The following is a 27,971-nucleotide window of genomic DNA, read 5'->3' as shown; positions in this document are numbered from 1 at the left end:
CCACTGCTGACTCCCCACTTCCCGGCCCTCCAGTACATAGTGAGATAGAGTCTGTGTTTTATTCAACTCAGGGCCCATCAAGCCTGGCATGGTGCCTGGTATGCAGCAGGGGCTCGACAGGGATGTTTTCGGGCAGATGACTGGGCAGGCGGACCTATGGGGCGTGGACAGAAGGATGGAACCGGCTCGCCGAGTTCCTTGGTCGGCGCGTGGAGTTGGGGGCCCTGGACAGCAGGGTCTCTTCCTCCCGACATCACATCCCCTCTGCCTGCTCCGGGCCTCAGCGGTGGCCTCCCCTTCGAGTAAGTCAGGGCCTCTCCTTGCACTGAGAATCTTCTGGAAATACTGTCTGCCTCGCACCCCTATCTCCAGCAGCCCCCACCAGGATCCTTCTTGGGCCCAGGAGCCTGGTGCTCGGGGGACCGAGGGAAGGGGGTGAGACCTCACTGGTTATTTCTTTTGGCAAGAGCAGGGTTAAGAGATCCAGGGCAAGAGTGGCAACAGACGCGTTCCAATGCTTCTTGAAGGCCAGAGTAAGGGCCCGGGTCTGCGTCTGGATCTGGCACCTTCTCTGGGCTCCCACTGCCCATTGCTGTGATGGGAGCATTGGCAGCTGGACCCCTTGATGAAGGCAGAAGTGAGCCTTTGGCGGCGGGGAGCACAGGTGGTCACCCTGACTTCAGCAGCATCAGTGGCTGAGGACTGGAGGCCCCTCCACGTGCTCTGACCCCAGAACCGGGGCCAGGGCGGCCAGAGGCAGCCACCGTGACCCCAGCGACATTTCCGACAGACCTGGCCGGCTTCCAGTCCTGGCTACCACTTTTCCTACCCGCCGAGGCAGGGGAGGGTGGTTGAGAAGCCACGGGGGCGTGGGCCTCCTGAGAACTTCCAGCTGGACACCAGGAACAGGGGTCCCTGACCCCTGCTCTTCCCCGTCCCTACCCACACGCACACAAGGGCACACGCTCGCGCGCGCGCACACACACACACACACACACACACACACACACACACACACGGCACTGCAGGCGTGGGGTTGGAGAGACCAGAGAGGCGAAGTCCTTGGGAGACTTTTTATTGACTCTTTTCGGAAAGTTCTTCTCGCCGGAACAGTGGTGGGAACCTCTTCCTGGGTCACCGTCGTGGGTCAGGAGTGCGTCTGCTTGGGCTCGGGGCTCTGCTGGGCCGCAGGCTCTTCTTCCGCACCCTCCTTCTCCTGCCGCTCGTCCTCTATCAGCAGCAGCTTGCCCTGCACTGGGAGCTCCTCCTCGTCCTCCTCCTCTTCCACCTCCTCGTCCTCCTCCTCCTCTCCCCCCTCTTCTCCTTCCCCCTCGGACGACAAGGAGAAGTTATCCTGACTCACACAGGCCACGAGCTTCTTCATGGGGGATTCGTAGCCCCGGCTGTGGCCAGTGCTGAGCTTGGCACAGCGGGAACCCATTGCCCGCGTTGGCTGCCTCTCCAGAACGGGAGGGAAGGCCACTGGAGATGGGGGGAGTGGAGGGGCTGTGAGGACAGTAGGCAGGGCGCTGACATCACAAAGGGGCCCCTGGAGCCCTGCCCCCCGCCCTCGGACACCCGAGTCTGGGCTGACACCTGTCTCAGACCTCAGCCACCAGCAGCCCCCTTGAGGTCCCACCACCTATAGGCCAGGACGGAGTCAGAGTTCCAGGCCGGCCACCTTGCCTCATTTGTGCTGGCAGAAGTCCCCCTTTTAGCTGGGATGACAGTTGGGGATAGAATTTCCAGAAGCAGGAGAACACATAGGCTCCCCTCCCCACATTCCAGAAGTACCCAGCCCCAGAGAGCCGTTGACATTATGTGAGGATGGGTCAGAGTAGTGGTTACTTTGGGGGGCAGTTGGCATGAGGGAGGAGAGAGGCTGGAAATGTCTGGTTCCTTGACCTGGCGGTGGAGGCGGGGGGGGGGGGGGGCGGCGACGGGGAGGGCTGCACGGGTGTACTTATAACTTGTGCCCTGTGTATAAGCTGTACTTCTGGAAGACTAGAAGTTTTCCTGTTTGTGGTCACAAGTCTTTGTACACGTGCCCATAGCACACGATTTCAGCACAGGGTGCAGGGGAGGGGGGTGAGGAGTCATTTCTGAGCACTTATCCTTTTTCTGCTCCGGAGGGAGCACAGCCCTGACGACAGGGATTTAAAATTTGTGGTAATGTCCAAAGAGTTCGAGGGGCGCCTGGGCGGCTCAGTCGGTGAAGCATCCGACTTTGGCTCAGGTCACGATCGCACGGTCAGTGAGTTCAAGCCCCTTCCCCGCACGTGCTGTGTCTCTCTCACAAAATTAAAAAAGATTCCTGGTGGCCCCCAAGGCCTCCCTCCCCCCAGCGCCTCTTGCTGGAGCATGCCAGACCTGCTTCCCATTCCCCAGCCACCCAGCACACCCTTGCCCACTCTGGGTAATGGGAGGATACCGTTTATTTTGTTCACTTTTTGTATCTGTGCCTGAGGGAGACTGGACAGCAAATTTATTATCTCCAGCTTTATTTGACAGATGACTTTGGTGCATTTCAGTCAAGATGTTGTGGGCTGGCAAGGAGCATCCAACGTCAGGGGATTGCTTTGGTCTCACCGGGTGGTTCTTTGGCGGGCGACTTTTCCTTGATTTCCATCCAGGGGTGTGATGGACCCCGGGAGGTTTAGTGTCGCCTCTGGCACCTCCTTGTCCTGACCCTTGTGTGGCCTTTGGGAAAAGAGTCCTGGTTACAGGGCTCTGGGGACAGGACTCGGGTGTCACGGAGTGGGGTCCCAGGGCCACCCTGGGCGGGTCAGGAGTGGGGGTGGGGGGGGTGCCTCCCGGGGGTGGGGTTCCCGTGCCAGCCTGGGCGCATCAGGGGCGGAGACTGGCCACACCTCCGGTCCTGGACCTGCAGGCACCTCTCTGGCGCCTTCTCCTCTGGCAGGAGCGTCTCCTCCTCCTGCGGGCCCTGTACCGCCGCCTTTGGGAAGAGCGCCTGTGTCTGTAGCAGCAGCCTTTGTGGGTCCTCTGGTCCACCTGGATGTCCTCTGCGTTCACGGCCTGCTCCCGCTCCTTGTCCTTGCACTCGTGCTGGCCGTGCTCCTGCCCCTGCCGTGGGTGTCCGCTCGGACTCCTCCTGCAGCATCGGACCATGGTTCCGGGGCAGGTGGCTTAGGCTGAGGGCACGGCTGGCCTTGGGGGTAGGGGAGGAGGGTCGAGGCCTGCCCGCCTGCTCTTGCCGCCAATGTTGGTCTGGTCTGCCGGCCGCTCTTTGCGGGCTTATATATAAAGGGCCCCCCCCACTATGACTCGGCGGCCCCACCCTACCATTGTTGCCACGCTGGCCAGTCCCTTCACAGCCGGCAGGGCCACCCCCTTGCCTTGCCCAAAAAATGTGTGTGGGTCCCTCAGGCCACAGGGACAGTGCTAACATTTTGTACAAATCCGTCTCGGTTGGTGTCATTCTCACGCACTCGTTCCTGAAGCTTCCTCCCCACCCTGGGGCTGTGCCGCGATCGGGGGTTTTGTATGGGTTGTTACTGCATTCATTTACTTTCCAATTCCTGCTTCCCATAAAGAGGTGACGTGGCTTGCTCTAGGTCACTCTGCAAATACGGGGCAAGGCTGGGCATCAGTCTGTGCCCTTGGCCTTCCACCCCCTTCCCACCCCAGGCGGTGCTCCCCTCCAGCCCAGGTGGTGCTCCCCTCCGCCTGTGCCATCTTCCTTTCTCCTGGGCCTCGCTGTCCTTTGGATCCCAGTAAAATCCAGAACGTGGGAGCAACTGTCCGACCTCTAACCCTGTGGACGTCACCTTAGGTGCAGGGGGACTTTCTGGCTGGGTCCCGTGTGGGAATGCAGGTGGCTTCTAGGAGCTGGGAAAGATGAGGGAACTGGTTCTTCTCCCCTGGAGCCTCCAGAAAACCCAATTCAAGATAATAAATTTGCGTTTTAAGCAATGAAGTTTGTGGGGATTTGTTAACAGCGGCTATTTAGGAAACCAGTACAGAGGGCTTGATCCCACCCTAGTATTCATATGCTGTTTCGTGCCGCCGTAAGTGTAAATGCCCCGGGATGTGAGGGGGTGTTCTGCGTCCAGCCGTCCTGCCCTCCTGCCCGTATACAGTCAGATACGCGGGGTCAGGCAAGCGGGTTCAGTCCCATTCTGTGTCCTTACCTGAAAAGACCGGGTCATTTATGCCCATCTTGCAGTGTGAGCCCCAGACGTGATGAATGTATGGTATTCAATAAAGGGAAGTCACGGCCACGACATTTCTGCGGTCACTTTCTCACCGAGCTCCCTGCGACTGACGAAATGCCCTGGGCTTTGCCGGGATCTGACTGAGTCAAGCAGACTCAGAGTCTCCCAACCCATCGTGAACAATGTCCACATCTCACTGGGGTTTTAAGCCCCCAGTGCATCATGTGGGTTGAGGGGGCAAGAGGAGCCGGCCAAGATTCCTCGTGCCCTGAACTAGGGAGACATTCAGTGCTGTCTCGGCAGCATTGTTCTCAAACAGAAGACACCTGGGCACTTGGGGTGTAGTGAAACCTTGAGCGGGAGCTGCATTTCCCCGGCTCTCTGGGGGCGGGGCAGGGAGCAAGTCCAGAGCCAGGGAGAAGCCCTCCGACGCCAGCAGGACCCGCCCCCGTCCCCGTCCCCGGTGGGACTCACAAAGGGCCGGCCGGCGCGGGAGCAGATTATGGTGGTGACCGGGGCGGAACAGAGAGCTTGGAACCAGATCCAGTGACCGCCGCTCGTGTCCCCTCTTCCCGGCATCCCCCCCCACCCCAAACCCCCGTCAAGACAGAGAGACGAGGGCGCGATTTTTTTTTTTCAACATTTATTGACAGGTGGCATTGTTCGTTAGCAGGCTCCTGTTCAGGTCATGGTGCTGGTGGCATGTTCAGAGGCGGCAGGTCGGTCTCGACTGGCTGGTAGAATTCCGGGCAGGAGTGGTGGGCCGGGACCCCGTGCGTGGATCATCTTCTCCTACACCTCCCCACCCTGTAGCGGCGGGAACACACTGCGGAGGGAACCGGGGAGGGGGAGTTTCAGCGGGGCCGTGGGACCCCCGGCCCGGCCCGGCCCCGCCCCGGGGCGCGCCCCTTCACCTCTCTTCCTCGGCCTCCTGCAACATCGCCTCCTTCGTCTGCGGCATCGGCGTCTGCGGCGACGGCACCTGCTCCTGCTGTGGCTGCGGCAGCATCTGTATCTGGCCATGGCTCTAGATGGATCCGGCCGGGATGCTCAGAGCAGGGGGGTCTATCTTGGTCGAGCCAGCCAACCTGTGAGCAGGTGGAACTTGGTGGGCTGTGAGCCGGGGGCCCGGCTTGTGAGCCTCTTATAGACACAGGGGGGGGCCCTGGGCATTGTGAGGGCACAGAGGCCTTGACCTCACAGACCCTGCCTGAGCTGTCCTGATCGTGTCCATATATGGGCATGTGGGAGGCCCTTGGTGAGGGCAGGGTGGGGCCCGGCGCCCCGCCCCAACCCCAGGTCACCGGCCGAGGGGAGACAAGAGGACTTCTCTGTCGGGGGCACTCAGTCAGTCAGTCAACAACCAAAAAAATTATTGGACACCTAGTATGTGCTCGATTCTGGGCTACGCCCTGGCATACCGCGATAAATAAGGCAGACGTGTTGCTGCCTAATCGACTTTATCCTCTAACTGGGCAACCTGAAGGAACCGCACGGAATAATTAAGATTGTGGAAAATGCTGAGAAGGGAAACCCGAGGTTTTTTTTTTACAAGGGTATAGGTTGGGGGGAAGCCGACCTCAGGGAGGAGATAGGAAAGCTGCCCAGGGGTTTGCTGGTAAAGTGAATTGCTGAAGGGTGAGTCAGGGTCGGGGGAGGGAAAAGCATGTCGGGAGCGGGAACAGCAGCTGTGAGGTCCAGAGGCAGCGCACGGCATGGGTGCCATTGATATGAAGGGTCCAGAAGAGCGACATCCATAAACACACAAGTCGATCAGTGGTTACTTGGCACCAGGGAACCATTGAGGGCTGCCTGGTGGGCACAGGGCTTCCTTTTGGGTGACAAAAATGTTTTGGAACTTGGTGGTGGTGGTTACATGACAGTGTGAACACGCAAAGTGTCCCTGGATCACTTTTTTTAGAGTTGATTTATGTTGAGAGAGAGAGAGAGAGAAAGGGAGAGCATGGGTGGGGGGTGTACAGAGAGAGAAGGAGAGAGAACCCCAAGGAGGCGCCGGGCCATCAGCACAGAGCCAGATGCAGGGCTCCAGCTCACGAAACCATGAGATCATGACGCGAGCCAGGATCAAGAGCCAGACACTTAATTGACTGAGCCACCCAGGCCAGGCCCCCCTGAGCCACTTTAAGATGGTGAATTTGGGGACCCCGGGGTGGCCCTGTCCGTTCAACGTCTGACTCCTGATCTCGGCTGGGGCCTTGATCTCAGGGTCATGAGTTCAGCCCGCGTTGGGCTCTGTGCTGGGGGTGGAACCTACTTACAACACAAACCAAAACATGCGGTGGTGAATTTTACAGCACGTGAATTTTACCTCGATTGAAAAAAGGAAAGTCCAGAGGCTGAGAGGTGCTTGCCAAGTGTATGGAATTGAAGGAGACCCCCGTGGGTGGGGCGGAGAGCGTGGGCGAGCTTGGCAAGACAGGGCCAGCCCACTCTGAGCTTTGTGTGATCTTTCCTGCGACCCGCATGAGTTTGAGGGATAAAGAGGGTAGCCATTAGCATTAGCATTTGGTTAGTTATAACCGAAAACCAATGTACCTGACTTCTGGATGTGAGTTTTACATTTTACTTAAGAAGTTAGAAGTGCTGAGGCGCCTGGGTGGCTCAGTCGGTTGAGCGCCCGACTTCGGCTCAGGTCATGATCTCGTGGTCTGTTAGTTCGAGCCCCGCGTCGGGCTCTGTGCTGACAGCTCAGAGCCTGGAGCCTGCTTTAGACTCTGTGTCTCCTTCTCTCTCTCTGACCCTCCCCCACTCATGCTCTGTCTCTCTCTGTCTCAAAAATAAATAAACATTAAAAAAAAAAAGTCAGAGGTTGTTGGGCCGATCGTGTCCTTGTTTTGGGGATTCACAGACTGGAACATTTGGGCATGAGGGGCACTGTTCCGCCAGATGCTCTCAAGTGATTCAGAAAAACAGCAGTAGCGATGGACAGGTATCTACATGGGGAAAGAGGGAGAGCGTGTAGTGGGGTAAATGGAATAGAATGTTAACCCTTGACCAGTCTGGGTGAAGGGGAGTTCTTTGTACGGTTTTTGCAACTTTTCTGGAACTTTGAAATTATTTGAAAATCAATTACTAAAACTATTTTTTAAAACAAGAGGAAGAGGGCCCGGGAGGAAGGCCTTCCAGGGCTGGTGTAAGGGCTCCCCCTTTCCGAAGGGCCTTGGGCTTCTTTTATCTTTGGCTCTGCCCTCAACAAGTGCTTTCCGTTCCCAAGGTTGCCTCTTAGTCCAAAACCAGGGCCGCCGTGGACAGTTGTGCATTTTGTGTACTGCTCAAAGCCCTCAAAGGGATTGAATGGGGACCGAAATCCAGCCCGTGCTCTGCTTGCCAAGCCAGGCCCAGCACACACAGGCAGGCTTCTGCCCACAGGAGCTGTTTTCTAATTGCTCACAGTAGAAGTCTTTTTTTCTAATTCGAACAAAAGCACACTCAGGGCTAGCCTCAGCCCTGCTGGAAATTCACCCATATCCACTGCCCAAGCAAGAGGGAAGAAGAGGAGGGGGACAAAAGGAGTCGTTACTCTATAAAGAGCTTTTCCAGACACCCCACCCAGCAACTTCCCTTCTGATCATTTGTCTTCCTTCAAGAGCCTCCTGCCCCTGGGGATAAAGCTGGGTTCTTCGGAGGGAGAGACGGGCCAGTAGATAGTTAGTGCATTTTTGCTCCAGAGGGGGTGCAGCCAGAAACTTCCAGAACCCTACTCCCCAACCCACAAGGTGGGAAAACCGTGAATTAGAAGCTGAAGTCCACCAAAGAGGGCTACACCTGGCACAGAGGGAGTTCACAGTACCGTTTCATTCAATGATTCATGTGTAGATCTGATTAAAAACATTTATTTTTGAGAGACAGAGAGAGACGGAGTGGGGGAGGGGCAAAGAGAGAGAGGGAGACACAGAATCCGAAGCAGGCTCCAGGCTCTGAGCCGTCGGCCCAGAGCCCGACGCGGGACTCGAACTCACGGACCGCGAGATCCTGACCTGAGCCGAAGTCGGACGCTTAACCGACTGAGCCACCCAGGCGCCCCTGGGAGAGTCCTCTTGAGGAGGTGATGTTTGAGCCGAGGGCTGAGTGATAAGGAACCAGCTGTGCCAACATCTGTGCAGTGTGGGTGTCCCTTTGGGGAGGGGGCCGGTGGCTCTGTAGCACACAGTCGTTCAGGGCTGCGGGCTGAGCTCAGCCTTCTTGGACACGCAGTGTGGAGGGCGTCCTGACCTCTGTGTCCGGCCCCCGCACACAGGGAGAGAGCGTAGAGGAGGCTCCTCTGTTTCTAACTAACTGCCTTGGCCCGGGAGTGACCCCCTCCACTTCTGTCCCCACGCCATGGGGGAGCTGACCATGTGGCCTGTGGGGCGCAAGGCGGGCCTGGGGGTCGAGTCGGGGGGCTGCTGCAGGAAGGGGAGTGGAAGGGGAGGACGATTCTTTAGTGTCCCCCTCTCCCTCTGTCGCAGGGCTGGAGGGACGCGGCGGCCGGCGGTGGGCAGGGTGACTGGCAGGAAGCTCACGCACAGGGTCTAAGAAGCGCCACTCTGAGGAGGGGACGTGTGAGCGGAGACTTCACCGGGGGGTCCGCTGGTTTGAAGGCCTGGCAGCGGGACAGGAAAAGCTTGGAACGGAAAGAAAGCCTTCGGGTTTAGCCGCGGAGACCCTGCGTGAATCAGATCACTGTACAAATAGGTCGTAAGGCCGGGGAAAGGAGGTGGGCCCCTGGGGCTCCTCTGGATCTGAAATGTTGGGGTTTTGTTCGAGCAGCTGGCTGTTACCCTGCGGAATGTAAGGCCGGGGAAAGGAGGTGGGCCCCTGGGGCTCCTCTGGATCTGAAATGTTGGGGTTTTGTTCGCGCAGCTGGCTGTTACCCTGCGGAATGTCGCACTTGCCGCTAGCCGGTACTCGCCGCGTTTGCTCTTTATCTCCAGGTAGGACACAAGTTCCGGGAGGTCGGGAACTGAATTTTGTTCACCGTGACAAGCCTCCTACTGTGAGTGACCGGGCACACAGAAGAAACCCAAACATTTGTTGAAGAAGTGAACGATAAATGGGTGCTTTTAGGATAAAGGTCTTTGTCATTTTCCTAACATGAAACACGCGTGGTGTCGTCGTGTGACGTTTGAAATGTCGCACACCCTCTCCCTGCCCGCCCCACATCTGCCATCTCAAACACGCTGAATCTCAGCAGGACGTCCGGGAGCATCCCTTCAGGTGCTGTCCTGTCCCACCCCCACCCCCCAGCCCCCGCCATCTGTGATGTCACAGTGGCCACCCATGGCCGCCTTGATTGAGGGCAGAGTCACCAGGGAGGTGAAGGCGAGCGTTGGGGGTATCACACCCACCGCTGCCTTAGGGAGGGGTGGAGCCAGCCGATTCTGGGGACAGTCAGGGCAATGTGGCAGTCAGGTGACTCCTTATCAATGTGCCATTGCACTTATAATTCTGCCGCCGGGGGTCTGTCCTGCAGAAGCGTGCTCGCAAGGGTGCGGCTTGCAGGGAGAAAATTAGCAATAACTTAAAGTCCGTCTTAAGGAAACGGTGGCTGAGTTGCTACATTCGTGTTGCAGAACAGCTCATGGCCATTCAGGTAGAGGAGCCCGGTAGGTGACCTTGATGCAAGAGGAAATCCAGAGTCTATCGACAGTGACCAAATTACTGGAATGCGAGGCGTCATCTCACGTCCATAGAAAAATTTAAAATAAGTGTTTGCGTAGGGGTAGGGAACAGTCCAGAATATAATTCACAGACTTAGCATTGGGGGGGGGGTGGAATTATGGTAAGTTTCACTTTCTATTTTATCAGTTTTTGTATTGCTTGGAATTTGTGAACCTAAGGGCATTGCTGAATGTTGAGTCATTTCCATGATCAGGACAAAATAATGGGAAACGGTACCCATTTCCGTGTTGTCTGAGCAGTTGTTATGTGCCGTGGTCCCACCATTTAGCTGTGAGGTTATTTATTTTTTCTTTAATAAGCTTTTTCTGTTGGGAAAAGTTGGAGAGTGGGTTACCTTTTCCATATACCTCTCACCCAGTTTCCCCCACCATTGGCATTTAAAAAAAATTGTTTTATTCATTTTGAGAGGGGGTGGGTAGGGAAGGGCAGAGAGAGAGGGAGAGAGAGAGAGGGAGGGGAGAGAGAGAGAATCCCAAGGAAGCCCCACACCATCAGCATGGAGCCTCACGAGGGCTTGAACTCATGAACGTGGAGATCACGACCTGAGCCAAAATCAAGCGTTAGAGGCTTAGTGACCCTGGGATCTCTTCTTATAAGGGCACGAATCCCATGCATGGGGTCTCCACCCTCATGACCTAGTTGACTGCCAAAGTCCCCACCCCATCCCACTGGGGGTGAGGCTTCAATGTATGAATTGGGGTGGGGCACACAGACATACAATCTATTACAAGTAAAGCGGCTTTTTACATTCTCGCATAAAGTCTTTGTGTGAACATGTATTTTATACCTGGAAGTCCACACCCTTTGACCCCCTTCCACCATCGCCCCCGCCACCAATCTGTGTCCAGAAGCTTGTCTTTTTGTTTTTTCTAGATTTCACACATAAGTGAGATCATATGGCATTTGTCTTTCTCTGACTTACGTCCCTTAGCATTATGTCTTCGGGGTCCATCCACGTTGTCACAAATGGCAAGATTCCGTTCTTTTTTCTACACTGAATACACCACATCGTCTTTACCCATTTAGGAACGCTTTCTGTCCGTATCTTGGCTACCGTAAATAATGCTGCAGCGAACGTGATGACGGTTCCATCATCATCATGGATGGATGGCTACGCCAGCCAGCACTCCCACCGGCTGAGCGCAGGCGTCCCTTTGGTCTACACCCTCGCCAACACCCGTCGTCTCTCGTCTGTCCAACACTAGCCATTCGGACTGGGGCGAGGCTGCAGGTCCCCATGGTTCCGATGTGCATTTCCTTGACGAGGGGTGAGGCCAACTCATCTCCCCCGGGCCCGTTGGCCATCTGTGTGCGTGTCTTCTCCGGAAAAATATCTGTTCCCATCTTCTCTGGGGCAGAAGCCCTGATCAGACGTTTATCCATTCTTTAGAAGGAGCAGGGCTGGTGGAAGGGGCCACCCACAGCTCACTCCATCCAGCTGAGTGGCACGAGTTCTTTTCAGTAGGCATGTCCTTTTTTGTTGAGGTAACAAAAATCTTGTTCGTCTCTACCCTTCGAGGTTCTTTTGGCTGACTTAAATTGACATGAGACAGGTCAACAGGAGAAAATAAAATTTAGTTACACATATATGCAGGGGCCCCCTAAGAACAGGAGGCCCACGGGCCGTCAGGCACTCCAGGCTTATACGGCATGTAGAGCCCTCGTTCATACTATGTTGTAGTTGTCTGTGGGGACAGCTCCCTTCCCACAGCAGGTCTTCTGTCTGAATTCTTCTAGACAGAGGGATGGTCAGAGTTTCTTCCTGAGCCTTCTGTTTCTTAAAAATAATTGGCCTAGGGGCACCTAGGGTGGTTCAGTAGGTTAAGCGTCCGACTTCTGCTCAGGTCACGATCTCGTGGTTCACGAGTCCAAGCCACACGTCAGGCTCTGTGCTGACAGCTCGGAGCCTGGAGCCCGCTTCTGATTCTGTGTCTCCCTCTCTCTCCGCTCCTCTCCTGCTCATGCTCTGTCTCTCAAAAATAAATAAACATTAAAAAAAAAAATCAGCCTACAATAACCCGCATGCCGAAAAGACACAGTTTGGGGCGGCCGATTTTGCTCTCCTACAGTCCCACTTTTGAAACTCCTCCAAGAAATGTCACTGTCCAGAAGTTGAGTTGGCAGATAGTTTTATCTCAACAAACCAGTCTCAGTCCTGACGTTCAGTCAGTTCAGACTCATTTCAGGAGGCAGTGTGCCCAAGTTAGGCCTGTGGTTCAAGTAACCAGATGTGAAACACGAGGCATTTCTGGGGTGCCTGGGTGGCTCGGTCAGTTGAGCATCCAGCTCTTGGTTTTGGCTCAGGTCATGATCTCACGGTTCTTAAGATCGAGCCCCATGTCACGCTCTGCACACGGACAGCAAGGAGCCTGCTTGGGGTTCTCTTCTCTCCCTCTCTCTCTGCCCCTCCCTCACTCATGTTTGTTCTCTCTCTCTCTCTCTCTCTCTCTCTCAAAAAAGTGAATAAAAAAAATTTTAAAGAGGCATTTTTATGCAAAGAAAAAGAAAAACAATGGTTAATGATTGGAACAAATTAGAAACCCAGTTTCTGAGTTCAGAGGGCAGCGAGTTGAGATCGGTAGTTGCCCAGCTGGAAGCATCCTTAGATGTTGTGAAGGCAGACAGGGGCAATCTGATAGAGTTTCCTGATCTACAGTTCGAATCTAGCTCAGGATGTTTCCGAGCGGCCAAACCACATGTGGCACAAAGATTATACATACATGAGCCGTCGTGGTGATTTCTTTCAAGTTTACATCAAGTTGTTCATATCCAGGTTGTGGGGCTTTAGGAAAAGGGGCAGTTTAGTTGCCCATGACTCCAGCTCAGAAGAGCAGGAGAAAAATTGAAAACGTTAGTGTGGAGAGTTGTAGCCAGACGATGGAAGAAACTAGAAGAATTCACGATCTAGTCTGGTTTACAACAAACAGTATTAGAATTTAGTATCCACAAACGTGTGCTATTGAAGCATGTGGTTTTTACTTTTCCTCTGTACGGTCACCTTCATTTCTACCAAATGTAGCCAAATCAGACGGATTCGTTTGCAAATTAAGTCATTTCAGTAAACATGGCTCGGTCTTTTGCGTAAGTGCAGGAGGAATAGCAATTAATCATATGGGCTCTTTTATTTGTTTATTTTTTTAAGTTTATTTATTTTGAAACAGAGAGCACGCAATCAGGGGAGGGGCAGAGAGAGAGGAAGAGAGAGAGAATCCCAAGCAGTAGTCCCTGTCCTGCCAGTGCAGAGCCCGACTCGGGGCCAAACCCACAAACTGCAATATCATGACCTAAGCCGAAACCAAGAGTCTGACGCATGACCCACTGAGCCACCCAGGTGCCCCTGGGATCTTTGAAATCTGCTTTGCTGGAACTTTTCATAGGGAATCTCAGAGGGAACTTTTAAAAGCCTCTTGGGGCCAGAAGCCAAACCGAATACCGTCCATCATACTTTGCCTGCAGTACCTATAGATTTGGGTTAATTCCTCCACTCTTGAGGTCTCCGAAATGTCCTGAGGTTCCTGTACCTGAAGTGCCATTCTTTGCTTACGTCCCAAGGCTGCTGGGAACCCTGTAAGCAAGGTACCAGGCTAATAATTTCCAAGGGGCTTGATTGGCTCCCTAAAGTCAACCTTAGTTCCTTAAAGCTGTTCATACCTGAGTCTACGCATGCCTCTGTCACATGCGACATTCCAGTCAAAGCCTTGGCAATATAACCAACGTTTCCGGTGTTGTCCTGTTACAAGGGAAGTGGATTCTTATCAAACTTATGCAAATAAACATATGGCCATGAAAATACGAGAATACTCCTGGAGAGTTTCCAAATTCTGGAGAGACCAAGTCAGGAGAGAACGAGAAATGTTTCAGTTCTCCTTACAAAAGTGTCGTTGATCAAATCGCTCTAAGTCGGGACAAGTTTAAGAGGACAGATCTCTTTACCTCCAGAAAACAAAAGATTAAAGAATCAGCAACATTTCAAACAAAAAGTCATACAAATTACAATCTTCCCTCTCTGTTTATTCAAGTCCCACGTAATTCTTGTTGTGCTTGGAATCCAGTTTCCCCGTTCATTCTGGGAATGTTTACCAAGTTCAGTTTTATGATTTTAAAGTTACCAGAAACCTGTATTCTAGAGTCTTTCTCATGAATTCCTTTAAGATGAAGCATTTCTGCAGGAACATTTGTGTAAAAGCATCTGAGTAAAAGGACTGTCTACAAATGTGAAAGACTTAAACATTGCTTGGTGAAGGTCTGATTAGAGCTCATTACAATGCAATTGACAAGGAACTTGGGTTATTTCTGTGACAGACAATGTTTTGAGATAATAATTAGAATTATGAGTGATAGCACTGTAGCAGGGCATACCAGATTTCTTAGGAATTTTATTTAATTTGTAGAACATTTATATTAAAAGTATGCACCCATACAGGGGCGCCTGGGTGGCTCAGTCGGTTGGGCGTCCGACTTCGGCTCGGGTCATGATCTCGCGGTCTGTGAGTTCGAGCCCCGCGTCAAGCTCTGTGCTGACGGCTCAGAGCCCGGAGCCTGCTTCCGATTCTGTGTCTCCCTCTCTCTCTGCCCCTCCCCAGTTCGTGCTCTGTCTCTCTCTATCTCAAAAATAAATAAACATTAAAAGATTTTTTTTTAAATACGCACCCATACAATATAATCTAAGGCTTATCATCCCTTATTTGATGTGTTTCCCACCTCATTTAACTTATCACATAAGCCTAATTAACTTGTTATCTGTCTTTTACAAGGAGAGGGAACAAATCTTTTGTCGTTTTTCAGGGACATTCTGAAAAATCCCACAGTTATTTTTAGGGGTGCCTGGGTGGCGCAGTTGGTTAAGCGTCCGACTTCAGCCAGGTCACGATCTCGCGGTCCGGTCCGGGAGTTCAAGCCCCGCGTCAGGCTCTGGGCTGACTGCTCAGAGCCTGGAGCCTGCTTCCTATTCTGTGTCTCCCTCTCTCTCTGCCCCTCCCCCATTCATGCTCTGTCTCTCTCTGTCCCAAAAATAAATAAAAAACATTGAAAAACAATTAAAAAAAAAAAGATTTTATGTTTATAATTTTTTTTTATTTTTTTTTTCAACGTTTATTTATTTTTGGGACAGAGAGAGACAGAGCATGAACGGGGGAGGCACAGAGAGAGAGGGAGACACAGAATCGGAAACAGGCTCCAGGCTCTGAGCCATCAGCCCAGAGCCTGACACGGGGCTCGAACTCACGGACTGTGAGATCGTGACCTGGCTGAAGTCGGACGCTTAACCGACTGTGCCACCCAGGCGCCCCTATAATTTTTTTTTTAATGTTTACTTATTTTTGAGACAGAGAGAGACAGAGCATGAACAGGGGAGGGTCAGAGAGAGAGGGAGACACAGAATCGGAAACAGGCTCCGGGCTCCGAGCTGTCAGCACAGAGCCCGATGCGGGGCTCGAACCCACGGACCACGAGATCATGACCTGGGCCGAAGTCAGACGCTCAACCGACTGAGCCACCCAGGCACCCCAAAAAGATTTTATGTTTAAGTAATCTCTACACCCACCATGGGACTTGAACCCACAACTCTGAGATCAAGAGTCTCACGTTCTACTGACTGAGCCAAAGAGGCTCCCCAAATTTACTTTCTTTTTCCTTCGCAAAAACATCTCCTTACCTCATACCTTTTCTTACCCAAAACCTGTCCAATTTTCCTTGTATATAGAGATACATTTCTCAGTATGTGTAGCAGTTTCCATCACGTATATTAGAATCCTTAACTCATAGAAACTTTAATGTGTAGCAACAATGAAATAGCCTTTGTGAACTGTTACGCCAGGGTTCTTTAGATTGGCCAATTCATGAATCCGTTTCATAATTTCTAGAAATGTATGCTTCTTCAGAGTACAGTCTTTCAACACGACCTGGGTGTGTTTTACCAACAGACCCAGATATATTTAGTTTTTCTGTAATCATCAAAAAAAAAAAAAAAAAAGAAGGAAAGAAATCAGAATTCAGCTGAGTAAATTTTGAAGATCTAATCGGCAGGATTCATGAATCAAGTAACACCCCATGTAGCAAATAGGAGAGAGCTCTGAGGAGCTGTAGAAAATAGAAGATTTTTATAGGCAGAGGGGGCAGAAATCAACATATTTGGAGGGGCGCCCAGGTGGCTCAGTCGGTTGGGCGTCCGACTTCGGCTCAGGTCATGATCTCGTGGTCTGTGAGTTCGAGCCCCGCGTCGGGCTCTGTGCTGATGGCTCGGAGCCTGGAGCTGCTTCGGATTCTGTGTCTCCCTCTCTCTGCCCCTCCCCCATTCATGCGCGCGCGCGCGCGCGCACACTCTCTGTCAAAAATAAACATTAAAAAAAATTTTTTTTAATCTTATTGGGAAATGAGGGGTGCCTGGGTGGCTCAGTAGGCTAAGCATCCAACTTTGGCTCAGGTTGGGCCTCCGACTCTTGATTTCAGCTCAGGTCCCAATCTCACGGTTCATGGGTTAGAGCCTCGAGTCGGGCTCTGTGCTGACAGCTCAGACCCTGGAACCTGCTTCTGATTCTGTGTCTCCCTCTCTCTCTGCCCCTTCCCACTCGCACTCTGTCTCTCTCTGTCTCTCTCTCTCTCTCAAAAAAAAAAAAAAAAGAATAAGCATTAAAAAAATTTTTTTAATAATTAAAAAATAAACAAGTAAAAAAAATCTTACTTGGAAATGATCTAGATACTTAAAACTAAATTTAACTTAACTCATTTAATTCAACCTAGCACAACTTTAAAGCTTGAAGTTACCAAAAAATTTTGGAAGCCATTTTTAAGTAAACCTACCATAAAGCATAATTTTTGCTTACGAAGTTCACCTAAAAAGTCTTGTCTTGCTTACATCTGTCTAAATCATCTCCGATGATTATGTTTAGATTACCCACGAAAACTTCTTGAGACATTAGACAGAATCAGCCACCATCATTATTTTTCCCTGACAGATTTTGCAACATCATGACATAAACTTATTTGATTAGCAAACCCAGGTGTTATATGTGTCTACGTTATATCCAATGTTGATAACTCTAAGGCATATCTGTGTTCATTAAACCAAACTTAAACCAGCTTTTATTTACCAAAAATTATCCCAAGTTATGTGAATGTGAAAACCGGTTAGGTTCGTTTCTGTTATATGTCTGGGATTTAGAAATGCTTCATTTATAAGCGCCCAATTTTCAGCCGGTTAAATAGAGCTCCTTTACAAGTTAATTTCGGCGATACCGTCTGGAGATCAAAAAATAACATATCTTCTCCTGTACCCACATAGACCTCCGTATAGACAGAGATCTTGTAGCTTGAGTAAAACAATAGAAAACTCACTAGTTTGCACATAACAGTTGGAATATATCAAATTGACTCACTCAGATGGCTGAGGTCTTTCACCATTTGTGGAGAAGACCTTTAAGATTTGTATTTGTCCCTGAAAGTAAATATTAAGCAGCCTGTGGTCTAGAGTCTGAGCAAGAGAACCCTTCTCACAGTTTGTCTATTGGAAAGGCCTCTTAAAGACCTTTCGCCTTTCATCTTAGGTGAGTGTGGGCACTCTTGTAGATACCTCCTGAAAGAATGCTAGTTTCTCCAAGAACGACTTTGGTTTCCGAAGGCCAATAATTAACAAGGCTTTTGAGATAAATAGGGCAGGTTTTAGGATTGGTAAAAAGCAATGGATGAACTTTCGATTAAGTCTTGGGTCTCCAAGCCAAACTAATGCCAAAGAGGGTGTGCGCATGGGTGGGGGACGGTGGGGTGTGTTCTTGTTTGTTTGTTTTACAGACAATCTCGTTTGCACAGAAATCTTCTTGGGGTGGCCAGGTGACTTAGGATCATCGTAACCTGTTCGGTGACCAGCTTATCCTAACACAGGAGTCTGAGTTAACTGGGAAGAACTCTAACCACACTTCAGTGCTGGAGCCCTGCCTACCAATTTTGCAGTTTGGGCTTCTACGACGTCCCTTAGTAACAGCCTCTACGTCAAGTGCACATGAACCCATAACAAAGTTGGTCTAAACAGACCCTGGTCTGGTTGGAACCGTGAGCTCCCTAGTCTGTGAGGCCGGGCAAACAGCAGGCTTTTAGGGCTTATGCCTGTGTTCTAGCCCATGGTCTTTCTTCCTGACGAACGATACAATAGACAGGGACAAACAGTGACCGTCTCTGGGAAGAAAGGGATCGATAAAAACCAAGAGAGCTCATGACGAATTTTGACCAAAGCCAGTATATCCTAGGAACCAATTCCACAGATATTTTCTTCTGCTAATCTAAATTTAGATCAAGAAAAGGACTCTCAGCACTTTGGCGTTCATCGGACCGGGCAGGCAGAGATCTGGGAGACCGATGTGAGAAGAATTCTCACCGTCTGTGGGGATCTCCCAGCTGCCGCAGTCCCGGGACCAGCAGTGTCCAACTAGTCAAATGATTATCCTGCCCGCTATGCCAGCTGTTGGGGAGGAAAAATTTTCCACCTGCCTTCAGGGTTCTTTTGGCTGGTCTAAGAATTAGATTGACGTGACTCAGATCAATCAACAGAAAATAAAATTTGATTACACACATGCAGGGGCCCCACAAGAATAGGAAGCCCGTGGGCAGTCAGCCAATTGATGTTTATGTGGCATCCAGAGCTGAGGAGACGGGGTAAGGGTCTGGGACCTCAAAGGAAAGGAAGACAATTCCTAGAAAGATGAAAAAGAGTAAATGTTTGGTAAGCAAGTGTTTCCTGGGCCTCTCAAGCACTGGGACACAGAGAGGACTTTTAACCAATAGACTTTGCCAGCTACCGCCCTGCCTACCTCACCTCGTTCATTCTAGGTTGGGGTTGTCTGTGGGGACAGCTCCCTTCCCACAGCAGGTCCTCCGTCTGAATTCTTTTAGACAGTTAGGGGGACAGTTAAAGGTTCTTTTGAGCCTTCGGCATCTTAAAATTAATCAGCCTGACAGAATCCACATGCCAAAGAGACACATTTTATTTAAAAAAAAAAAATTTTTTTTTAATGTTTATTTTTGACACAGGGAGAGACAGCATGAACGGGGGAGGGGCAGAGAGAGAGGGAGACACAGAATCGGAAACAGGCTCCAGGCTCTGAGCCATCAGCCCAGAGCCTGACGCGGGGCTCGAACTCACGGACCGTGAGATCATGACCTGAGCTGAAGTCGGATGCTTAACCGACTGAGCCACCCTGGCGCCCCAGGAGATACATTTTAGGGTGACACAGTTTGCTCCCCTTTAGTACAGAATGCTCCCACGTTCCCCCTATCCCCACCCTGCCTCAGTTGCCCTTATTATTAACAGCTGGCATTGGTGTGGTACATTTGTTAAAATTAATGAACCACGGGGCACCGAACCGGTGGCTCGGTTGGTTAAGCGTCCGACTGACTTCGGCTCAGGTGGTGATCTCGCAGTTCGTGGGCTCAAGCCCCGCACCAGGCCCTAAGCTGACAGCTCAGAGCCTGGAGCTTGCTTCAGATTCTGTGTGTGTCTCTCTCTCTTCCTGTCCCTCCCCTGCTTGTGCTCTCTTTCTCTCCCTCTCAAAAATAAGTAAACATTAAAAAAAATCAATGAACCAATATCGATACATTATTATGAGCTAAAGTCCATGGTTTACATTAGGGTTCGCTCTTGGTGGTGTGCATTCCATGGGTTTGGACACATGTATAATGACATGTGTCCACCATTGTGGTGCCATACAGACTAGCTTCACTGCCTTAAAAAAATCCCTGTGCTCCATCAATTCGTCTTTCCCACTTCTCTCCAACCCTAGCAACCACCGATCTCTTCACTGTCTCCATAGTTTGGCCTTTTCCAGAATGTCTTTTCCAGACTATTTGTTCAGGAACGCATAGAGTCAGTTTTGCAACTATATTCCCCAAATGTTCAGAGGAGAAGTTGGAGTTGAAATGAGGAGCTCTCACTCTGTCCCTTGTGTGCGGTGTTCCAGCCTCAGGGCCTTTGCACTGGCTGTTCCCTCTATCTATCCAGCTCTGGCTGGCTGGCTGCTTCTTGTCATTTAGGTCGTTGGCTTTTTGAAGAAGTCCTCCCTGGCCTCCCTCTCTGATGTTCTCCCTCCTCCTAATCTTTGTCATACCCCCCAGTTTTATTTGTCACAGAGCTCTCCTCCAAGGGCATGTGACATCAGGGTCACACATCAGGCTCTGGACTTGGTGGGGGAGGGGGAAGGCTGCAGTTACCTATAAGCTTCATGGAAGTGGGGACTTTTGGGTGGGGTTTTGAGGGGTGAATAGACGTTCACAAAGCCAGTGATGAAGGATCTTCATTAGGCACTAAATATATTGTTCATAAAAGCCTGACTCTAAATGAAAAGGAGTTTGGGGGATCGGAGTTTGTCAGAGTGCCAAACACGATTGCTGAAAAACTCCAGCAGACCCACATAGCAAATGAGCCACTTGGGGCCAAATAATTTCAAAAAGCAAAATTAGAAAAGCCTCTGGGAAAAAAAAAAAAGTTGTTTAATGTGGATCAAGGTCGTTTTGTAGGTTTCCTGTGAGGTGGAGTGGGGCCTCCTGGAGAAGTCATGCCAGGGCCCCTGGAGTCTTAAAACATTTCTCCCCTGCAGGGCTGGGGAGAAAAACCGCCTGGCTGTCTCTTGCAAAGTTAAACACACAACTCTCCTATGACCCGGCAGTCCTATTTCTAGGTATTTACCCAAGAGAATAGAAAGCATATGTCTACACAAAGACTTGCACGTGAATGTTCACAGCAAGTTGGTTTCTCATAGCCCCAAACTGGAATCATCCCAGATATCCATCAACAGGGGATTGAATAAACGGCTGAGTTACATCTGTGCCATAGGACGCGGCTCAGCAATTAAACCGAGCAAACTATCGAGACATACCGCACCACGCATGACCCTCACACACGTCGTGCTGGGCGAAAGAAACCAGACAAGAAAGGGTCATACCATGTGACTGACTGCTTGGTATGCAGTGTAAGAACAGGCAAGTCTATATGGTATTTACAGAAGGCAGAGCAGTGGTTAGTTACCAATGAGAAGGGGCACAAAAGAACCTTCTGGGAGGCTGGGAATGCCCTAGATCTTGATTTGGGCAGTGGATACATTTGTATAAAAGAAAAAAAATCAGGGCGCCTGGGTGGCTCAGTCTGTTAAGCATCCGACTTCAGCTCAGGTCATGATCTCTCGGTCTGTGAGTTTGAGCCCCGCTTCGGGCTCTGTGGCGACAGCTCAGAGCCTGAAACCTGCTTCGGATTCTGTGTCTCCCTCTCTCTCTGCCCCTCCCCCACTCACGCTGTGTCTCTCTCTGTCTCTGGAAAATGAATAAACGTTAAAAAATAAAAATAAAAAAAATCATCAAGCTGGATACTTAAGGTTGATACAGTTCAGACACTTTGTTATGTAAATGTCCTCCCGGGAGAAAATAAAAAGCAGTCTCCGAGGCCCCTGTAGACACACAGCCTCAGTACGATAAGGTACTCGTTTGACAGGAAAGAGAAACTCAGCTGCCAGCCGGGGTTTATTTTCACTTTCCCGCCTGGCCTGCGGTCAGGCTGTGCAGCTCGCTGCCCGCCCCATCTCGGGAGACCAGCACGTGAGGCCAAGGGCACACACAGTTCTGGCGATGGTGCAGAAAACACGAATGGTCGTGAGCCCCTATTTTTAAAAACTAAAATAAATACAGAAGAAGGAAGCCCACATTCTGTCCAACTCTGTTCCTCTGCGAGGAGAGAAAGGAGTGAAAAAAAAATATACACCGCATAGCTAACAATGTTTTTCGCAGAAGGCTGGATTAAAGGGAGACAATGAGCATTTAGCACACCTACTCGCATCGTCTCAGCTGACGTGTTCCAGCCTGAGGGGGGTGGGGGGGGTAGCTTTGGAGTTTAACGACAACAAAAGCTGATAAGAGGAGGGAAAAGTGCTTTGAGCACTATTTATAGTCGACCCCGGACCCTGTGGGTAAGAACCTCCCAGGATACCTGTTAAAATGAGTCTAGGGAATGTCCAGGATGGGTCTGATAAGGTGGCCGTGCCACGCACTCCCCGCACGGCTGATCTCCGGGAGAAACCTTTGGGATCATTGTTACTCCCAGTTTAGAGATGAGGAAACTGAGGCCAGCACAGTTTGCAGCTGGCCGGAGTGCCCCCAGTCCAGGAGGATCACCGCTGGCTCTCTTGTCCCTAAAGCCCCCATTTGTAGGCCGATCACCTGGCGGTTAAAGAGCTGAGGGATTTACCCAAGCGCCAGCCAGGAACCCGGGGAGAGGTTCTTTGCAAGGGAAGAGTGCCGACCTTCCTCTCTTGCCCCGAAGCCTGATTTCTCTAGGACCCACAGCCCAAGGAGGCCAGCCTGAAATCAGCTTGTAGCCCTCTGGCTGTCAGAAGGACAGGACTGGGACGCAGTCACTCCCCAGGCTGGTGGGAAGTTAACCTTGCTCATCTGAGACAGGGCTGCGGGGGCGCCTGGGTGGCTCCGTCGGCCAAGCGTCCAACTTCGACTCGGGTCATGGTCTCACGGTTCGTGGGTTCGAGCCCCGCGTCGGGCTCTGTGCCGACAGCTCAGAGCCTGGAGCCTGCTTCGGATTCTGTGTCTCCCCCTCTCTCTGCCCCTCCTCCACTCTCTTCCTCTTTCTCAAAAATAAATAAACATTAAAAAGAAAAGAAACAGGGTGGCTAAGCTCAATCTTATACATCCTGTGTAAGGATTAGAAGCAACACCCCATCACGTGTGCCCAAAGGCAATAGAGAGTGTTGGTTATAGAGTCTGGAGCAGGGCTGCCTGGGTTCAAATCCCAGCTCTCCCCTTACTAGTCGTGTGGGCTTGAGCATGGAGCTTAGCTTCCCTCTGTTTACCCAGCCTGCACTCAGCAGGCAATTATTGAGTACCTGTGGTATGACAGGTTCTGTGCAAAGGGCTCTCTTGGCCTCAGTGTTTCCATCTGCCACATGGGAATAATAATGGTGCTTGCCTGATTGTCGTGTGGGAAGAGGAAATCGCACCTTTCCCCGTGAGGCCAGAAAGCGAGGCTGGGACAGCGATCGCTTGGTTTGCTTTTCTAGGGGCAGGGGCCCTCCCAGAATGGTGGCTTGATGACCAGCAGGGCAGGGATCGTGGGTTTGGCCAGCGCTGCTTTCCAGATCAGGCTTCTCTGCTCCCTTCCCGGTCTGGATTTTGAAACTCCTTGCTCGGCCAGGCTGGCTGAGCCCACTTGGTCCTCAACGTCCGTCCCTCTCCTGGGCGGTTTGTCCAGGAGCGCATTACGGCTTCCTTGGATACCTTCCTCCGTAAAAGAGAAAAAAATAATAATATGTTGTGACTGCATTGGCATAACAATCAGTATAATCCAGGCTGGAGTCAGGCTTACACCTTGGCCCTTAACCACATTTGTTTTTCCCTTTTATTTTAAAAGAACCTAAAACATTTCCGTGGGCCCCTAAAAGCATCGTGGCCCCAGGTGCTGTGCCCGCTGAGCCCAGCGGAGAGGTCGGCCCTAGTGGAGCCTTTTCAGATCAAAGGTGGCTTGCTTTCCCTCTTCCTTGGAGGGCCTCCGCTGCTTGGGTTAGAACGCTGGCTCAGAATTTCCCAGGGATGGGTGTTCCCTCTGTAGAATCCCACCTGGAACTTACCCATGACCCTGAAGCCTGCTGTTTCTGCCCCTTTCCCGAAGGGAAGGGGGCTTTGCCCTGTGACAGCCACCCTCACATCCATACTTTACAAATCAGTCCGTTGCTCATCTCTGACAGATGAAGACCCTGAAGCCAGAAAAGCCAAAGAACTTGTCCCAGGCTACGCAGTGAGTGGGAGATTCAAAATCAGGCGGAAGAAGGGAGGGATCCCCCAAAGTTTTCCACCTCCCTCCCCCTGCAGATATGAAGTATCAGCAAGAACCCCTGTGTATGTGAATTGGTGACTAAATTATATACGTTGTATTCGTTTCTTCTGGCTGTCGCAACAAATGAACCATAAGTGGGGTGGCTTAAAACAGCAGAAATGTGTTCTCTCCCTGTCCTGGAGGCTGGAAGTCAGGCATGGTGCTGGTTCCTCTTGGAGCCCCAGAAGAGGATGAGTTCTATGCCCCTCTCCTGGGTTCTGGCGGCTGCCAGAAATCTTTGGGCTCCTTGGATCATAGGTCACTCCAGTGTCTGCCTCTGTCTTCACGTGGCCCTCCCCTAGGAAGATACTTGTCCTTGGAGTCAGGTCCCACCCCAATCCAGGATGATCACATCTCCAGATCCTTAACTTAATTATTACGTGTGCAAAGAGGCTGTTTCCAGATAAGGTCACCCTCGCTGGTGTGGGGAGTTAGGAGGCTGCGTGTTTCTCTGGTCTGGTCGGCATTCAGCCTGCTGCCCTTGAGATACAGATAAAACGAGAACCAGGATGGGAATAAAAATAATATGGCCCACCACCTGACACGGGGTGGGTGCTTAAAAACTATATACGTATCTATTTATGTACACAAAACATCTGGTTTCGGAAAAAAAACGTTCAGGGGCGCCTGGGTGGCTCAGTCGGTTAAGCGTCCGACTTCGGCTCAGGTCATGATCTCGCGGTTGGTGGGTTCAAGCCCCGCATCGGGCTCTGTGCCTGGAGGCTGCTTCGGATTCTGTGTCTCCCTGTCTCTCTGCCCCTCTTCACTAACCGCCCCCCCCCCCCAACCATCCGTTATGTTTTAGGCCCCTGTTCCCCCTTTCAGTTCCTGGAATTAAAATTATGTTCCTGCCTCAGGGCCTTTGCTCGCTTGTCCCCTCTGCCTGGAATGCCTTCTTACCATTCAGATCGCAGCAAGAGGTCACTGGCCTGCCCTGCCCTCCCTGGCAGGGCACAGACCTTTCCCGCCTGCTAACCTCCTCTGCCCGCCTCACGCCTGGATGAGTCTAGACAGTGCTGTGTCGCCTCATCATTTATTTGCTGCCTGCCTCCTTGCACCAGATCACAACACCCTTGAGAGGAAGGGGGTCGTCTCGTTGCTAGCTGCAGTTCTAACACCTGGCAAATCATAGCTGCTCAGAAAATAATGTGTTGAATGCATGATTACGTTGTTCTCTCTCTTTAAGACCAGGGCTTTCGCCTACTGTGAGGCAGTGGATTTCAAAGGATGGAAAATCCCCTATAATTGTAGCCAAAACAAGGTCCCCGTGAAAGTGTCTTCCTGTTCTCTGTGGGTGGGCACCCCCCAAAGACCGAGACCGGTCACTTTATTTCAACCATTAATTGAAAATCCCCTCCCCGCACTGTTATTTCCTCTCCTTTCTCACTTCATCCTACATATTATTTTTTTTTTCATGTTTTATTTATCTGAGAGAGAGGGAGAGAGAGGCAGAGAGCGGCAGACAGGGGATCCTAAGTGGGTTCGGTGCTGACAGCACGGAGCCCGCGGGGCTCGGACTCAGGAACCGTGAGATCATGACCTGAGCCAAAGTTAGGCGCTCAACCGACGGAGCCACCCGGGCGCCCCTCTACTTGTTACTAAACAGAGGCCAGCCTTTCTGCATTGGTCAAGGACCCTGAATGCCACTGAGAGGGAATGTCTCAGTCTTGGCCATCTGGGTCTCGGGGTGCCCGGCATACATACAGTCAGTGCCTCATTAATGCAGGCAAAACGGAGGGAGGAAGTCAGATCCATGTCAGCTGGAACCATGGACTGGTGACGTTCCCTCTCTCTGAGCCCGGATTTCCCGGTCTGTGAAATGGTACCCTTTAAGATCTGCCCTGGAATCTGGAAGGAGTGAAGGCAGGAAATGTCAGCCCAGGAGGCAGATGAAACCGCCCCCACTGCCCCCTCCCGTCCCCCCCCCCCCCCCGCCACTGCCGGGGAGTCTTAAGGAATCTTGTCCTGCTCTTGCCCCTCCGACTAATTGGGTTAGCATTTCTGGGGTGGGTGCCAGCATTAATATGTTTTAAACTGCCCCCCCCGGGTGCATAACAGAATATTATTTGGCAATAAAAATGAGCAAAGTGCTGATCCATGCTATAACGCGGAATGGCTGTGGAAACCTGCTTCATGATACAGGTCAGACACCGAGGACCATGTATTGTATGATTCCATGTATATGAAATGTTCGAAGCAAATCCATAGAGACAGAGAAGAGATTAGGGCTTGCCTAGGGCGGGGGGAGGGGGTGATGGGAAGTGCCTATAAATGGGTCCAGGGTCGGGGGGTGTTTTTTCGGGGTGATGCAAATGCTCTAACATTGACCATGGTGATGGTGGCACAGCCCTGAGCATAGGCTAAAAACCACTTTAAATGGGTGAACTGCATGGTATGTGGGTTGTATCTCAATAAAGCTATTTGAAAAAAAAAAAAATCCACAAGAGAAGAACCCCTCGCTCTTTGTGAACAGCCACAGAGCTGGAGCTGGTGAGCAAGGAGGGCCTGCCCGCAGGCCCCCAGCAGAAGAGGGAGCTGGGGGGAGGTGGGCAGTGTAGTTCCAAGTGTGACTGTGGCCCTTCCCATGGTCCTGTAAAGGTGCAGGTTTTGGGCCCTCCCCCCAAGCCCCCCCGCCAAATCCCATGCTGTGAAAGGAGAGGGGCTGGGAATGTGGGTTTTAACAAACTTCCCAGGGAAAGGACCAGACCCCCTGGGTTAAGACAACTGTGTGCATAAAGGGGACACAGATGCCCTGGGACAAGCCGCTGAGCACCACAGACCCTCTGCCCAGAAAACCACACACTTGTGCAGCAGAGATGACAGGGGGCGCAGGCCCCTGGGCCCTGGGGACACAGGATATGCCCGGGGAGCAGTGCGTAAGCAGATGTAACCCCGTGAGAAATGTGCTTGGTGGTTACCAAGAACTGGAGAGGAATAAATAAAGCTAAAACTGTCCTGTGTTAAATGACCCTCATCAATTCACTCAGTTCCTAGGAACAGGCCCTTTCCTTCCGCAAATCAGTTTGGTCCTGGAGTTGAATGCCACTTGCCTTTGGGAAAAGAAGACAGCTTTTGCATTTGTCATCCTTTGCAGACTCCTGGGGGAGCCTCCGGGCCTCGGCCCCACTCCGTGAGAAGGACTGCCCTCGGGAGGTTACAAACCCCTCCGCGGACTGAGAACTGGGTGCGGAGGCAGGGGTGGGGAGGGGTGAGGGTGAGAATACGAACAACAGTAGCTAGAACTGACGGGGAGCTGCCTGTGTACCAGGTACATCCTCTCCCAGCCCCATAAGCCCAGCAGGATCGTTCCCACCGCACAAAGCCGCGAGGCGCGAAGTCACCCAACCTGTCTGCCCGGCTGGTCCCCAGAACTCGTCTTTGGAACCTCTGTTCGGCCTCTTCCTCGATTGTGTGTGAAATGGTCAAACAAAAGTGGTGCACATCGGCCCCCTCACGGTCAGAGCAGCATCCGCTAGAAGGTGGACGCGACCCAAGGATCCATCCATGGATGAATGGATAAATACAAGGCGGTCTAGCCACACCCTGGAATATTCTCCAGCCTTAACAAGGAAGGAGATTCTGACCCAAGGCGGATGAACGTCGAGGACGTCATGCCAAGGAAGGAAGCCGGTCGCAAAAGGACAATATTGCAGGATCTCACTTTCATGAGGTGCCCAGAGTTGCCAAGTTCACAGAGACAGAAAGTGGACGGGTGACTGCCGGGGCTGGGGGCTGGGGGGCTGGGGCGTTAGTGTTTAGTAGGGACAGAGTTTCCGTTTCGGAGGATGAAGAGCTTCGCAGAGTGGATACACAGTGACGTCAATGTACTTAATGCTACTGAACTGTGCACTTAAAACCACTTAAGATGGGGGGCGCCTGGGTGGCTGAGTCCCTTAAGCCTCCCACTCTTGGCTTCGGCTCAGGCGGTGATCCCGTGGTTCGTGGGTTCGAGCCCCGTGTTGGGCTCTGTGCTGAGAGCTCAGAGTCTGGAGCCTGCTGCGGATTCTGTGTCTCCCTCTCTGTCTCTGCCCCTGCCCTGCTCGCGCATGCACCCTCTCTCTCTCAAAAATAAAGAAACATGAAAAGAATAAAAAAATTATTGTGGCATATCTTTGATGGCGTTTGACTTGTGTGCACACTAACATGATCCCACCAGACTGCTGGAGAAAACACAGCTCTGCGGGCCCTGCACCCGCAAAACCTCTTCCTGGGGGTGCCTGGGTGGCTCAGTCGCTTCAGCATCTGACCTCAGCTGAGGTCAT

The 27,971-nt window shown here is 51.7% G+C and overlaps 2 protein-coding genes and 2 long non-coding RNA genes across 4 annotated transcripts in view; 1 reads left to right on the top strand and 3 right to left on the bottom strand.

The window, feature by feature from the left end:
• Window positions 1-27,971, top strand: part of LOC123382523 — a 58,585-nt gene that overhangs the window by 20,031 nt on the left and 10,583 nt on the right. The window lies entirely within an intron of this gene.
• PRM3 (protamine 3) lies at window positions 1,060-1,857 on the bottom strand. The gene has a single exon (XM_003998864.6). The coding sequence runs from the start codon at window positions 1,439-1,441 to the stop codon at window positions 1,148-1,150; it is 294 nt and encodes a 97-aa protein (XP_003998913.2). The 5' UTR covers window positions 1,442-1,857; the 3' UTR covers window positions 1,060-1,147.
• PRM2 (protamine 2) lies at window positions 2,485-3,247 on the bottom strand. Its single transcript, XM_045047616.1, has 2 exons — window positions 2,871-3,247; window positions 2,485-2,700 (listed from the first exon to the last, which is right to left on the bottom strand). The coding sequence occupies exons 1-2, from the start codon at window positions 3,127-3,129 to the stop codon at window positions 2,657-2,659; spliced, it is 303 nt and encodes a 100-aa protein (XP_044903551.1). The 5' UTR covers window positions 3,130-3,247; the 3' UTR covers window positions 2,485-2,656.
• LOC102901891 lies at window positions 4,875-6,214 on the bottom strand. The gene is made up of 2 exons (XR_442156.5): window positions 5,090-6,214; window positions 4,875-5,001 (listed from the first exon to the last, which is right to left on the bottom strand). It is a non-coding gene; the product is annotated as an uncharacterized LOC102901891 (long non-coding RNA).

Source organism: Felis catus, chromosome E3 (genome assembly GCF_018350175.1).
Source record: "Felis catus isolate Fca126 chromosome E3, F.catus_Fca126_mat1.0, whole genome shotgun sequence".
NCBI lineage: Eukaryota > Metazoa > Chordata > Mammalia > Carnivora > Felidae > Felis > Felis catus.
Note: the sequence above shows the minus strand (reverse complement) of the source record. Positions and strands in the feature narration are given on the sequence as shown.

Bases quoted from the DNA above. Each gene is read 5' to 3' on its own strand.
- PRM3 (XM_003998864.6), bottom strand. From the start codon at position 1,441: ATGGGTTCCCGCTGTGCCAAGCTCAGCACTGGCCACAGCCGGGGCTAC.
- PRM2 (XM_045047616.1), bottom strand. From the start codon at position 3,129: ATGGTCCGATGCTGCAGGAGGAGTCCGAGCGGACACCCACGGCAGGGG. The intron at 2,701-2,870 runs GTGTGGCCAGTC...CTTTTCCCAAAG, and splicing joins CTGCAGGTCCAGGACCGGAG to GCCACACAAGGGTCAGGACA.